The sequence below is a fragment of the Vipera berus genome, assembly GCF_964194415.1.
Source record: "Vipera berus genome assembly, chromosome: 1".
Lineage (NCBI taxonomy): Eukaryota > Metazoa > Chordata > Lepidosauria > Squamata > Viperidae > Vipera > Vipera berus.
This window is the reverse complement of record NC_138202.1, coordinates 77,336,496-77,352,554: the sequence shown is the minus strand read 5'-3', so window position 1 is coordinate 77,352,554 and position 16,059 is coordinate 77,336,496. Positions and strand designations below refer to the sequence as shown.

Below are 16,059 nucleotides of genomic sequence, written 5' to 3'. Positions count from 1 at the left end.
TCTGGGATATCAGTAAAAGAGCAACCAAAACAGATCTCTATGATAAATACTTCTCAGCTGAAATATGTGAAGCTGCTAGTTACTGTGCTAATTCCTGGATACCTTTATATCACAGACAATAGCATATTATTTAATTTAATTTAATTTATTAATATTTGTATACCGCCCTTCTCCCGAAGGACTCAGGGCGGTGTACAGGGCAAGAATAAAACACATTATATCACAGACATTAGCATATTATACAAATATAAAGATTAAAAGAAGTCAAAACAATATGATTTATGTTGTTTGCTTAGCTAGTATTCTATGACTATCACTAAGTATTGCATCTTATGATTTATGATTAAGTGTTGTATTTTATGATTTATGATTATGACGACTGTATTTTCATGTTGTTTATGATCATGATTATCACTATTACTTTTATGTACACTGAGAGCTTATGCACCAGAAACAAATTCCTTGTGTGTCCAACCACTCTTGGCCAATAAAGAATTCTATTCCAAAATAACAAGATAAGAACAGAAAGGATATTACTATACAATATTGTTTTTGATGAGCTGAAGGCAATTCTGACAAGTTGCTGCAACTTTCTAAAACTCTACAAATTTAGAAGTAAATAGTAAGATCTGTAAAAGTAGCCTATTCTCTATAAAATATGGCATTCCATAGGAACTTGCATAATGGTAAATAAGCTGATTCACAGCTTGCAAACTGGTTCTGAATTATGTAAGCTATTTCACATCATCCTTAAAACAATGGTAAGCTACCCTTATTATGAGTAATGTATTAAATAATGACAACCATTTGGGAGATGGGATTATTCCCAAGCATTGGCCAATGCTTAATGCTTTTAACTACATGAAAATCAATGCTTCACACTCTGTAGGTAACATCATTAATTTCCAGAACGAGTATGCTATCTTGACCTATGAATTACCTGGTTCCACAAATACAATGCAGCACATGAGTGATGAGTTCCTAGGGCTCAATTTAAGTAAGAAATATTGGGGATGAGAGATTAAGTTTAAAAAAAAACTCACAGGCTATCCCTGATCTCCCCCGACCCCAATTTTATCCAATTGACCACATTTGAGCCCAAATGTTCCATTGCCAAGCAAGACTGTTGTTAAGTGAGTTTTGTTCCATTTTATAACCTTTCTTGCCACATTTGTTAAGTAAATCACTGCAGTTGTTAAGTTGGAAACACAGGCGTTAAGTGAATCTGGCTTCCCCTTTGCTTGCCAGAAGCTCGCAAAAGATGATCACATGACACTGCAACCGTCATACTGCAGATACATGCCGGTTGCCAAGCATCCAAATTTTGACCATGGGGATGCTGCAACGGTCATTTTTTCCCCCAGTGCCACTGTAACTTCAAATGGTCACTAAATGAATGGTTGTAAATCAAGGACTACCTCTACATAAAATCAGTTTCACAAAACTTAAGGGAGGCTGGCCAGGGTTCAAATGATAGGGGAATCAGTACTCTCAACTTGTACGGTTGTGAAAAAATACATTAACCCACATAAAGTGTTTTCTTTTTTGATATTTAATATTATTATTTTAATCTTCATTCAAACAGCATATAAAAGTGATGTGACTGAACAAAAAAGCTATGAAAATTGTTTTTGCATTCATTTATTCAACAACAAAAAACAAACAAACAGATATACCATTTCTTTCTGTGGGAAAAAACAACCTTGGCTTTATTACCTGGTATTGCCCCTTTTGGCAGAAACAGCCAGAAGTAGGTGATTCTTTTAACTGTCTAGCATTTCTAGTATAGATTGGGAAGAACTCACACATACACACACACACACACACATTTCTCTATGCAGATTTAATGTCATTGTCACGCTGAAAGGTCCACTTTGAGTTGAGCTACAATGTTCTGACAAATGATCTCAAATTATCTTCAAGTACCAATGAAAAAATTCTAATGGATTCTATGGTGAGCTACCCAGGTGCTGATATAATCACCACGCTTTAAGAGTGAAGTGTCTTTTTTTTTTTGCCAAACATGTCTTTTAGTACTGTGCCAAATAACTCATCTTTGCTTTTTCTGTCTGAAGCACATTATCTCAGAAGTCTTGGTCTTTGTCTAGGTGTTCACGAGCAAATTTTAGTCTTGCCTAGGGGTCCTTTTTGGACAGCAAATGTTTCCTCCTGGCACTCTTCCCCAAATGGGACAACTTGCCACAGCCAACTCTCCATGGCCAAAACACCACAGCCAACTCACCGCGTTGAGTACTCAGTGGAGGACAATTCAACAAATACAAAAAAGTTAAATTAATTTCAACAGAACAGTGCCCAATAATAATAAAATAAAGTGAATCCAAAAATAGAAGAGTTACAATAATTGTGACAAAAACGCTGTCACCAATAATAAAAGTAATTGATTGAAACAATTAATACAGAGTTGAATTGTTCTGTGACGAATTGGCTACGGTAAGTTCCATGGTGAGCTGGCTGCGGCGAGTTAGTCGCAAGTTGGCTGTGGCGGCCAGGGCGAGTTGTCCTAGACCCCATACATCCCATGTTGATCTAATGTGAGCAGCTTCTTTCTAATGGTAGACTCATGCATTTTGACACCAATAGTGGCAAGAACGAGTAGACCATGTGAAAAAATTCTAGGGTTTTTGGAGACTTCTTTCAGAATCTGTTGTTCTGCTCTCAGACTGAACTAGCTGGGATGGCCTGGCCTAGACAAGTTGCAAGTGTCTGAAATCTTCTCCAATTCCAGATGATCTTCTATAAAGTAGAATGATAGATGTCCAATTGTTTGGTGATCATTTTAAATCTCTTCTCAGATTCACAGGTATCTATAAATTTCTTTCTGAAGAACTCAAAAGAGCTCTTTCGATCTAGACCTATTGATACCCTACACTTCAACAACAAAGAGCAAATCAAACCAAATGCCAGAGATTTCAGTAAGACAGGTTCCTGTCAGATTCTCTCTAATAATCTTCTAATCATTTGCATTTGATCTGGTGCGCCTGATTTTAATTTTATTTGAAGTAATGATAAAAGTGGAGTGTATTTACTTTTTCTACATGTGAAATTTGCATTTTTATTTATTTAAATTAGAAAATGGACTACAAAATGTGAATAGTATATGGTATTTGTTATATCCCTTTCTCTATCAATATTATTGAAGTGACAATCAAATATTTGTATGTTGAAATGTTTTAAAAAATCAAGTTTCAGTAAAGTGTACTTATTTTTTCACATGACTATAAAATCTGCATTAGCTACTATTAGTGCTATAAAGACTATTGTATCATCTGAAGATTCAACACAACTTGCAACATAAATGTTTAGAACTCTAGTGAACGCTTACTGTATAATGCCCCCAGCCCTGAAATGTTGTGATTAACAGAGGATGCAAACAGAACACACAACTGCTCTGTAAATATATAACAAGCTCAATCTAGGTGATGGTGAAATAAAATAGCAACTTCATCACTATAAAAAGTTCAGACTATTATCCAAAAGCAATGGCAAAAAATTCTTTGCTTTATTCAAAGCAGAAAATCTCAAATAAGCATGCCATCTTTTCTTAATCTGTAACAATGTTAAGAAATATCATGTATGCATGTGTACATATATGTTTTTATCAAATTTTCTTCTGTCTGTTCAAATCAATTTTTAGTACTGCCTTTTAGAAGATTCCATCAAATATAACATTTTTAAAGACCTTCAACGTGAACAACGTATTCTTTTTTAGGATTCCATCTTAACTTTATCTTTTGTCGTATCTCATGATGCAGTGAATATCATTTAGTTGTTGACTTGATTATTGCTGGCTGCCACAGCAATAAATATTTGTGTGTTACAAGAATTTCATGCCGCTTATTCACCGAGTTAGATGCACAGAAATATTCTCAAGATATATTTACTGTAATATAAAATGTAACTTGCATATTTAAGTGGAATATATTATTTGGGATTTTAAGCAGCAAATAACTTATTTAAACTGAAAAAACAAAGTAACAGAAAAGTAATGAGACCTGATTAAAGATATGAATCCAGAAATTCCAGTTCTAAGTTATTATCATGAGAACCAATGTTGTTCCTATGAATGTTAATTATACATATCAGTGAAGGGTTAGAACAATTTTTACACAACAAATCTGTATCAAACAGAGGAATGATTTTACAGAGTGCTCTGTGGCACTGAAGGCTAAAGAGAGCAGAATCCATTGTCCAGGAATCTGTCAAGCACAAGACGCTGCCAACAGCCATTGAAACTATTTGCCTGCATATTGATTTGGTGAAGCCTTAGGAATTAATTCATTCTTTTCTTGATGATTAATACATATCATTAGTTCTTTTTATGATCTGAATATGACAGGACACCAAAGAAACCTGATTTCCTTCCATTGCCACTTCATTGCCAAAACATGCACACCCTGCATCAATCTCTCTGTGCATCTGAAAAGATGGATGGAGGGAAAAATATCCTCCTAGAGATCCTAGGACACTCTAGAATCCATCTAGCCTTGGAAAAGTGGCAAGGAGAGGGGAAATAGGTACAAATATTAGTAATGCAAAGTCTAGAAGAGGAGTGAAGATTTTGGTGCAATATAAAGTATTTCTTAAAAAAAAATAATTCTGAAGATTCTGCACAGTAGCTTTGCTTCAAACAGTGCACAATTCAGCAAAAATTACTTACGTCCATTGAGCTGGGGCTGGGTAAGGATACAGGCTGAACAGTTGCAGGGAAAGTAAATGTCACTGCCTTTTCATTTTCAGGGGAATCAGGATGACTGGACAGAGGGGATGTGGGGGTCAGAGCCCCAAATCCCAGCACAGTGTTGTATTTAGGTGGACGACCTACATATTAACAAAAGGAAACAAAAAGGGGAGGAAAATAATCTTACATACCTTTGGACATTGCTCCTCATTGGCTAGCATGAAAAAGGAAGCGATGAGGTACAGAGAGGTAGTTAGTATAATAGTCACAAGTGAAAGGAAGCCAAGATTCTCACATTAATTTTAAGACATTTACAAGAATAATTTCAAAAAGGATATTATGAGGAAAAAACCCTGCAGTTCTTCAGAAGGGTAAAAGTGGCTACAACTAACAATGGTATGTCATTTCAGTCTTAATGTTTTGAATGTTCAGTCTTTCCCTCTATATCAAGCCCCCAATTGACTTCTATCAAAAGCTGCCATGATCCATACCCCTTAGATTGACTGAAATATCATCCTAATCCTTAAAACAGTACCTAGTAATACTTTATTCATTTTCTAAGTCTCATTTCCTCTTTTTCTTAGAAATCTGAAAAGCTGAGATATCACTTGGAGGCTATCCATAACATTTTCATTTAGGCAAGAATATTGATAATGGATTTGGAAAACACTTTTGGTTGATTAAGAAATATTTTTTAAAAGCACTTTTGTTGTTCATAAAATAACTATGACATAAAATTATCTAGTAAACTATTACTCTAAAGTGAACTATTATTCTAATTGAAAATATAACCCTATAGTTTTTTTCTAATAGTCTTCTGATGATTGATAAACAAAATTACAAACCAAAAGATGAAAACATGTAATTAAGCATTCATAGGTACCTTTTTTTAATTAAATTGTACCAAACAAGTAAAGAGTGATAGAAACAAATATAAAAGTTTCTTTTACGTGACTAAGAACAAAATGCCAACAGCAATGGGAAAAAATATATCAAATCCACTTTACTTATAATGACATATTTTGGAAAAGGAAAAACCTGCACAATGGAACCTGCAATTGATTCTTACACCTTTTAACCACTTATATTCATATATACAGAGCATACAAGTACGTTATTAGAAGCCAATTTCAATCTCATCGATAGACATTTTAATTACAAAGTATTGTTTTAAAATTGCAGTTATTTTTCTGAGTTTGAGGTTTTAACTGTCAGAATGGGAGTGGTTTGTCTCATAGAGGAAAGGTATTTAAAAATCTGCCAACCCTGAAATGACATTGTACAAATTTGTAATTATCCTTGTATCTGGTATACTGTGTACAGTTCTGGTTACTGTATTTGAAAAAGGTCATAATAAAAGTGGGAAAAGGACAACTAAAATGATCAAGATGCTCAAGCACCTTTTTTCTTTGAAAAAGGTATAATATTTCAAATTGTTTAGCTCAGGAAAGGGTAAGTGGTAGGACTGAGATGCATAAAATCATGCATGCCGTAGAAAAACAAGACATTTTTCTCTTTCTCTCAAAACTTGGAAATTTTTAGACTTAAGACACCAGAACTTGATTCCACTTTCTGTTTAGAGTGATTACATTTCTTCACTCATCTCAATTTTCATTTTTCTTTATGACCATATGAGACAATTTATTTACCAAATGATTCTATTATTTGCCATTTTATAAATCCACACAAGCTTGTTTTCTGTGGTTCCTTATATTACCGTCTATTTTTGCTTTATTTCTTCTATGGTTCAATGCTATTTCTACTTTTTGCCTTTATTAAGGATTATAACTTTGGCTCTGACTAGATTTCTTCTAATGCACATGTTATGTTATATAAATGTAATTATTTGTAACAAGGAAACAAAAGTATTGTCCTTCATAGAGCATGAGAGCTTCTTTTTTTCCAATTTTGCATGATATAATAATAATAATAATAATAATAATAATAATAATAATAATAATAATAATAATAATAATAATAAGTTGGAAGGGACCTTGGAGGTCATCTAGTCCAACCCCCTGCTCAGGCAGGAAACCCTATACCATTTCAGACAAATGGCTGTCCAGTCTCTTCTTAAAAACTTCCAGTGTTGGAGCATTCACCACCTCTGGAGGCAGGTTGTTCCACTGGTTAATTGTTCTAACTGTCAGGAAGTTTCTCCTTAGTTCTAGGTTGCTTCTCTCCTTGACTAGTTTCCACCTGTTGCTTCTTGTCCTACTTTCAGGTGCTTTGGAGAATAGCTTGACTCCCTCTTCTTTGTGGTAGCCCCTGAGATATTGGAACACTGCTATCATGTCACCCCTCTTTTTTTAAATGACTCATTGGTATTTGTGATTGCGCTGTTAAGTAGAATATCAATGCTTAGCAAACATCAATAGTATTTATATCTTTTTTCCTATGCTGGGTATTTTGGCCAAACAATAGTTTGTAGGAAATATTGCTGCAATTCCTAGAGCTGCAATGAAGCTAACAGGAAGGATATTTAAAATGGACAAAAAGTTCCTTCTTCATACAGTGCAAAATTAATCTGAGGAATTCATTATCAAAACATAAAGTTATGGATGCTAACTTGGATAGTGTGAAAACAGCTAATGTATTAATTTTGAAAATTCTACACTACATCTGTGCAGGATAAGGGGATACCTCCAAATATTAATTGAAAAAGAACAGTAGGAGAAGAGAATATCTCCATATTCTTTATGTGACTATCATGGAAGCGTTGTGGTTGGCCACTGTGAGAAACAAAATCCTGGGTTATGATGGGCCTTGGCTGAAACCAGTACAGCTTTTCCTCTGTTTATATGATTATTTAATATATTTGATTCATGTACCACCCCTTTTCTTAATTAGAAATTTACCTCGTTTACGTGTCCCAGGATGCATTGTGCTGTTCAAGTATGTGACCGCACTCTTCTTGCGCTTTGTAGAAAATAGGAACAAAGCAATTATTAAGACTTTTTGTTAACTGAAATCTATAGAATCACCGATGCTTATATAACATACATAAACATGCTTTACTACTAAAATAATTTCTAAAAATTCGACCAAGCTTTCAGTATTTTAAAGAATGCATTATTGTGTTAACTAGAACACCTACTCCAGAGAACTTGGACTTTCATGAAAACACCAACAGAATACAACAAACCTATTTCCACTAGCAACAAGAGAATGATTTGATGCTAAATCTTCATCAGTCAACAATTAGTCTATAGATTCTAGAAATATATCAAAGCCATCCAGAACTGTCTATTTAGTTTTCCGATGTCTTTGAGGGTGGGTATAGCTGAACCATTAGGCAATGCCAGTAGCAAATGCTGCAGATCATGGAGTGGCAGTTGAGTGCTGGAAAGCAGAGCCATCCAAAACTACTTACTCTCAGATAATAATAATAATAATAATAATAATAATAATAATAATAATAATAATAATAATAATAATAATAATAATAATAATAATAATAATAATAATAATAATAATAATAATAATAATAATAATTTTATTTGTATACCGCCCTTCTCCCGAAGGACTCAGGGCGGTGAACAGGGCAAACATATAAAAGTACAAAGATACAAAAGTTAAAAAAGAATTAAACACAATGCCCAAGCTAAAACAATAGATAAATATATTAAAAACAACAATAAAATCCCAACCCATCCCCCATCAGGCCAGGCCGGCTTGTTTGAACAAATAAGTCTTCAGATCGCATCGGAAGGAGCGAAGGTCGGGCGCCATCCGGAGCTCAACCGGCAACCGATTCCATAAATCTGGGGCGCCCACAGAGAAGGACCTCCCCCTGGGGGCCACCAGACGACATTCTCTGACCGGTAGCACCCTGAGGAGGCCCTCTCTGTGGGAACGCACAGGGCGGAGGGAAGTTGATGCCGGCAGCAGGTGCTCCCTGAGGTACTCCGGACCCATGCCATGTAGGGCCTTGAAAACCATTACCAGAACCTTGAATCTCACTCGGAAGACAACTGGGAGCCAATGCAGCTCACGGAGCAGAGGTGTAACATGGGAGTATCGGGAGACTCCCAACACAACTCTCGCGGCTGCATTCTGTACCAGTTGGAGCCTCCGAGTGGTCTTCAAGGGCAGCCCCATGTAGAGAGCGTTGCAGTAGTCTAAACGAGAGGTCACGAGCGCACGAGTGACCGTATGCAGTAAGGACAGCCATCATTCATAGGAGTGATTTGCTAAACATGAAACTTAGAAGGGAAATAATTTAAACCTCCTTTTTAGGCTAGTTTGACCATCCCATGTCTGTATGGGTGGACTCGAGAGCATCAAAGCGAGTTCTAATATATAAATAAGATTGCTACCTCAGGCTCAAAAACAGCTCCACTGTAAACTGGATTTGCTGTAGTTCTTCGTTTTCTTTCTTGTCTTTTACTTTGTATTTCTTGAGGAAAGAAATAATTTGGTTAGAAAATAAACGCATTTCCAAGCACACAAGATTTTGTTTTAGAGTCTGAGAAACTAGGAGTCAGAATCTATCATTTCTGAAAAATCCTTGCACAAAGATAATCCTAAACAGCTGTATTACATAAAAATAGACTGAAAATACATCAGTACATGATACCAATTCAACTTTAAAAAATTACAGCCTACATCTTGAAAAATCTAACTTTATATTTTTATCACAAAGTTTTCAACTGAGAATTAGTGCAAGATTCATTATAGTGTATGAATTTTTAACCATGAATATTGCAAATTAATGACAAAAAGTATTAAAAGTCAAAATCAACAGCTGCAGAGAAGTGTAAAGACCTATTCAGTTGCTCAATATATATTGCAACTCTTTCCATGCAGTAAGTCCATGACAGTTTACAAATATTCAAGGGTTATTTTTTTAAAAAACTGCAAACACATGTATAGAAAAATGCATCAAAATATATGTAAACATCTCATTCACTGTCATTTAGGAGTAAATAAAATTATTTGTTGAAATATTTAAACAGGTGTTAAAGAAACCCTTTATCAAACGTATCTAAATCCACATTAGGATTTAGGTCCACATATTAAACCAGTTTTTTAAAATATATAGGTAAAAGGTAAAGGTTCCCCCGCACATGCGTGCTAGTCGTTTCCGACTCTAGGGGCCGGTGCTCATCTCCGTTTCATAGCCGAAGAGCCAGCGCTTGTCCGAGGACGTCTCCGTGGTCATGTGGCCGGCATGACTAGATGCCAGAGGCACACGGAACGCTGTTACCTTTCCACCGTAATGGTCCCTATTTTTCTACTTGCATTTTTACATGCTTTTGAACTGCTAGGTTGGCAGAAGCTGGGACGAGTAACAGGCGCTCACTCTGCTACGCGGCACTCGGGATTCGACCCGCCAAACTGCCGACCTTCCGATCGACAAGTTCAGCGTCCTAACCCACTGAGCCACCGCGTCCCTTTTTAAAATATATATTGCAGGCCAAATGATAATAACGTTCCATTATTAATCATATGAGAACATTTATCATGTTTAAGTTCTTAGAATATGTTTAGCACATCATTTCTGGGTAGTATAAGACTTATTTTGTCTACACTCACACTAAATCCCTAGCATTTCTTTGAAAATAAACCCAATAAAGCAAAATGAAACTTTTCCCTATTAATGGGTCTTGATGTTTTTATTGGTTAAAAAAGCAATGAAAAAGCATCTTGGTTATCTTTTTACCTTCCAGATGATCATGCGTTACTAGTCCAAGAGAAACCATAAAGGCAAGTTTCTGAATTAAGAGAAACAAAAAATTGAATTCACACAGTATTATAGAAAATCAAATTAGCTGATAATAGTAATTTCTTAATACAAATGATTCAACAATATGCATCAACCGTATATCTCCAAATGATGGTAAAAATCAGGATAACTATGCATCTTTACACAATAGTTATATTATACACTATATTGTAACCATGCGTTTTGATACAACACTTAAAGAGTCTCAAACAAATAGGACTTAATAAATTCAATTCTGATGATTTAGGACACTGAAGCAGTTCTATGGATCATATAACAATTTAACTCTCTAAACAATTAGCTCCTTATATATCCACAAGTTTTCTTAGTTGATTTTTCCTATAAATATTATTTTAATGTTTCATTTTTGAGAAACTGCCAACTCTCATCCCAATCTTTTATTTCTTATATTCCCAAACGTCACCCTTTGACCTCAGGATTTCTGTCTGGGGTATTTTGCCTATAGTCTCTAAACATATTAAAGTAGCTCTCACTCCTTTTACTTCTTCCAATGTTTGATTAGGATCAAATCTAGGAATATTAATCCCAGAAGGTCTCTTTTTTCATTTTATGGAAAATGAAATGGTCAGCAAGACCTCTTAAGGAATTTGGGGACTCAGTAGTTTTGGCTGAGTTGGTTTTTCAAGATAGGTAAGGTAAAGGTAAAGGTTCCCCCGCACATGTGTGCTAGTCGTTTCCGACTCTAGGGGCCGGTGCTCATCTCCGTTTCATAGCCGAAGAGCCAGCGCTTGTCCGAGGACATCTCCGTGGTCATGTGGCCGGCATGACTAGACGCCAAAGGCGCACGGAACGCTGTTACCTTCCCACCGTAGTGGTCCCTATTTTTCTACTTGCATTTTTACGTGCTTTCGAACTGCTAGGTTGGCAGAAGCTGGGACGAGTAACAGGCGCTCACTCTGCTACGCGGCACTCGGGATTCGACCCGCCAAACTGCCGACCTTCCGATCGACAAGCTCAGCGTCCTAACCCACTGAGCCACCGCGTCCCTTCAAGATAGGTAGGTCTGGACAATTAAAATGTCATCTTCAATCTTTATTTCTAATCATAAATTTGATCTTACCAGTTTTCAATAATACCAACTAAATCATATTTTTCCTGCATTAAGAGTTTATTCTAACTTGTGTCCCACACTTGGTGCACTTGTGTAACGATGCTGGAACACTTAAGTCATATAACTTGACCTATTCTTTCTGGTATTTCATGCTCATTTTTTGATACCACTACATTCTGTACTTCCTTACCAGCATTATACTATTTTCAGTTATATCCTCTCCTTCTCCTATAGCAGACATGTCAAACACAAGGCCCGGGGGCCAGATCCGGCCCGTGAAATGGTTTCATGCAGCCCGTGAAGCCATCCTGGAAACAGTGAGGGAACGGCCCCCACTGCCTTGGCCCTGGCCCAGAGACCTTCCTTCTGCCAGAGACCCTCAGATCTGTCCCACTCCTGCCCAGGCCCCCATAGGCATCCTTGATGCGAACGATATAGAGCTGGCCATGCCCACCCAGTAGGCCATACGCACTCTAGCCACGCCCACCCAGTAGGCCACACCCACCCGGCCCCCTGAGGGCAACTGCAATGCTAATGCGGCCCTCAATGAAATTGAGTTTGACACCCCTGTCCTATAGGATTCAGTCTTCTTGACCAGGTTTGCAAAATCTCTTCCAAATATATCCTCCCAGTTCTCATAACACGCAGCCTATTTCTTGCCAGGAATTCTAAATAATGCATTCCAGTATCAAAGAAACAAAAGCACTCTCATCGGTACCTAATCACTATACCTAATTGTTCCTTTGGAGAAGTCTCTTTCTAAGCTATGTCCTTTTACCCAAAAGAAGAAAGAGAAGACAAATCAAGCCCCAAAAGTAACTTTGCCTTCCTATCCAGTGCTTCTTAGTCCTGCAATGATTTGAAGATTGCATTTGGCTGTATATTTGTTCCCATATGGATCAGAAAGAAGGGATATTTATCACTGGGTGGGAAAGCTTTTTGTGACATTCCAAATGTGTGCCCAGAAAAGCACCGTACTCCTCTTGACAGACTGGCTGGCTAACAGAGCACCATCGCCACTTGTTTCCTGGTCCCCCGGGAAGAAGCTGGCATCCTTTTTTTTTTTTTGCAGAACCTGTAGCACCCCCTTCTTCAGTTCTTCAGATTTATGGCAGCTGCTTTTCTTTCAATATAGAAATATAAGAAACAGTGAGATTCTGGAATCTATTCTACAACTTTTAAAAGCCAGATTATTTTTCTCTCTCTCTCTCTCTCCAATCCTTCCATTTTGTTTTCTCTTTTTCCCAGGGGGCTTTTTAATTCAGCTGACTTTCCACAAGCACTTCCTATGACCTATTTGTGAATTCCCAATCTGCCCTGATAAGCTAGAGAGTGAAAATTTTATCTATAGTTCTTTCAACCTCTCTTCCAGGATAGTAATCTTCTTGCATTTGTGGCACTGGAATTTCCCCACCAATCTCCCGTTTGTCTGCTGCTGGGGAGCTGGGCTCCCCACAACCTTCCTCAGAACTAGATCCACAGCAAGAAATGCCCAATCATGTACAATAGGCAATCAGCAGCCCAATGGACTCTCAGAAAAACAGTCAGCAGAAGCCCCCAAATGCTTTCAAAAGTCAAGTTGCCTTTTGAAAAGCACCTTTGCAACAATCACGACCTGGATGATTGAGAATCTCCATAGACAGTCAGCAGAAGCAGTTAATCAACAGTCTTTATCTTCCCGGACTTTTTCTCTTTTGTTCTGTCTCTCCTGCCTCTTCCCTATTCTTAGTCAAACTTCCTTGGCCAGCTCCTATTTATTTACTCAGTAAACCCACTCTCCAGAGAGCTGACTTCCTTACATGTCATCTGAAGCTGCCCCAAATTGCTCACTTATAGTATATTTTATATCCATATCCATCTTGGGAATAAAGTAGCAAGTAACACGTTTTCCCCAGTTTATCCTAAGAAAAGGTGGGATAAATGATATAAATAAAAGAGCATAAAATAATTTCAAAAAATAGGGTTCGTATAAATGATAATGCTTTAATTACTCAAAATTGTGGCCATCAGAAATATGTAGGAATTAACACCAGAGTAGCATGTACTTCTTAAAACGTTGGGTTTGAATGTGGTCATTCCAATCTTTGTGGTATTAAGTCCCCTAATAAAAGCCATTCAAACTAACGTCATGTAATTCCTAATAAAGCAGGAACTCAATGTCATACGTAGCCAGGTTGTTAATAGATTATTTTAAAGGTGTTCTTTTAAAGGCTTCAAATATATTTTTCCTTATTTATTTGTTACATGCATAGGCCACCTTCCTTTCAGGAGCTCAAAACAATGTACATAGTTCTCCTTTCTCCAATATTTCCCATGATAATACTGTAAGGTAGACTAGACCAACCGATAATTACTGGGTAAAACTCAGTGAGAATCTGTCCCTGAGGGTGAAGTAGCACTTGTTTTACCCACTATACCACACAGATTATCTGTATAATGAAGTATATGACTGGCAATTTAACTGGATGATGCCATTTCCTGGTTTTCATGGTGACTATGGGACTGACTATGGGACTATGCGTTACTGACCCAGGACATACAGTTAGCATACCACTGATTTTTCAGCCCTACCTATGATCTAATAGTTAAGTAACATTTTAAAAATCCAATCATCATAGGAAGCTCATCTTTCTGTCAACCACCATCCCTTGCAAGGGATAGATATCTTATTAAAACAGTCCACTCCAAAAGATTTATGGAATTTGAAGAATTCCTGAAAAGTCTTAAGGAGATTTCTAGCAGTTTGGACTGGTGATCATGTCAAAGGCTTTCACATAACTATGAAACAAATGAAAAAAAGATATCTCATCAACATCCCAAGCATGAATCTAGGGCTATGGCAATTGAAGGACAGTTCAAGCCAGATGAAATCTCCCCTAAAGATTATGAGACACATTTAACCTTTTTTTTAAGTTGAGACCGCTGATATCTTAAAATTGGAGTCTTTTATTTTTTATTCCAGATTTTTTATCATTCAAATTTTAGATTATTCAATTGTTGGTTAACTTCTAAGATTTTTTTTAATATACTCCAGAAGAGTAGAGGCTTCTGGAGCCATCAAAACATCAGGTCCAAATTGTGAAAAATAACAAATATTTTAAGTGAATATATTTGGGCAAGTTAACATTCAAATAAATCTGGATGCCTTTAATACTTGGAAATACACCTCAGTTCTGATTAAAAGTAGAACTTGCCAGGATTTAAAAGAAACCAATAATAACTTTGTGCTGGTAGCCATAGAATCTTAAGTTTCATTTATATAGCCATACTTTTTAATTTTTAAAAAAGAAGGTAATACATTTGCTCAATGGTACAACTAAAATTCTGCAAAATAAGAAGTTCCATTTTCATATGTAATTAGAATTTCAAAGAAGGAACTTGGGGTCTGACCATTCTATTAAAAGGTCATCAGAAGCTTATTGATATGTTTAAAATATCTAGTTGGAATTAATACAGAGATCTCTCTTAAATTTGTAAACTAATCTTGAAATTAAATTCATTTTGACCACATTTATTCTTGCCCATAAATTCACAAGTATTTTCAACTGTCTGCTAGTATCACTGTTAATCTGAATTACACTGCCCAAAGGTATTATAGAAGAATTATTCCCAGATATTTAAGAGATTTCAGGCAATAAACAAAACCCAAATTTTTGGCATATTAGCAACGGACAATATATCAGATTACTATCCAGAAAATAGTATTTTAACTATTACTACCTGTGGGTTTTCTTCTCGTTTTGGCTTGGGAGGTGCAGGAGAGGTAACAGTATGAATCTCTGTTGGCTTCTCCTCTGTTTCTACTTGGGGCTTGACTGTCTGAAATAGAAATAGCTGAATATATATACTCTTTGATTTAGCAATGCCTTTTATTAACCAGAATGAGAACAATGGTGAAAACCCTTACTTATGTGAAAGTATCCCAAATAATACTTAAGTTTTTCAGAAGACCATGCACCCCCACCCCAACATTTAAGTAAAAGACCTGGGAAGCAGAACTATAGATGAGTTGATATTTCAAAGAATGATCTCCCTGTAAAGCTTGCTTAGACAACATTTTGTTAGGAATAGTCAGTCACTCTGCACTCCTCTTTATGCTTTAGTATTAACATGAAATGTGTCTGAAAATTAGTTCTCCATGATTCCTGAAAGAGCAAGTTTTCCTGAAGTATATTTACATACTATATAGCAGGATCCTTTGCATATAGCATCCTACGTGCCTCCACAATGACACAATCATCACTTTATGACATGGATGTGAAGTCATAAAGTATTACCAATTTGTTCCAAGGAGACAAAGATAATTTCTGTATGCTATATGAGCAATACATGGAATATGGATATGGATTGGTTTGTACTTAATAGTAAGCCACATTGTGGTTTGTTCATTTTTGGTTTAGTATGCCATACAAACTAATCTGCTATAGATTTTTCAGTAAAACTTAGTTAAAATCTATGATTATGGATGAATATTGGCTATGTCCAAAACATTTGTTTGAACTAGTCTGGCATGACTGTGAAACAGCAATGGAAATATTTGGCGCTATTTACTGAATAAGT

General features: G+C 36.3%; 1 protein-coding gene across 2 annotated transcripts in view; it reads right to left on the bottom strand.

Moving 5' to 3' along the window:
- The window catches only part of PHF21A (PHD finger protein 21A), a 147,472-nt gene that overhangs the window by 13,096 nt on the left and 118,317 nt on the right, over nt 1–16,059 (bottom strand). For both annotated transcript variants that reach the window (XM_081329270.1, XM_081329269.1), the window contains exons 10-14: nt 15,220–15,318; nt 10,365–10,416; nt 9,019–9,098; nt 7,558–7,618; nt 4,679–4,839 (exon numbers count right to left, since the gene is read on the bottom strand). In XM_081329270.1, coding sequence (XP_081185396.1) covers nt 4,679–4,839; nt 7,558–7,618; nt 9,019–9,098; nt 10,365–10,416; nt 15,220–15,318 — 453 coding nt within the window. The remainder of the gene's footprint in view (nt 1–4,678; nt 4,840–7,557; nt 7,619–9,018; nt 9,099–10,364; nt 10,417–15,219; nt 15,319–16,059) is intronic.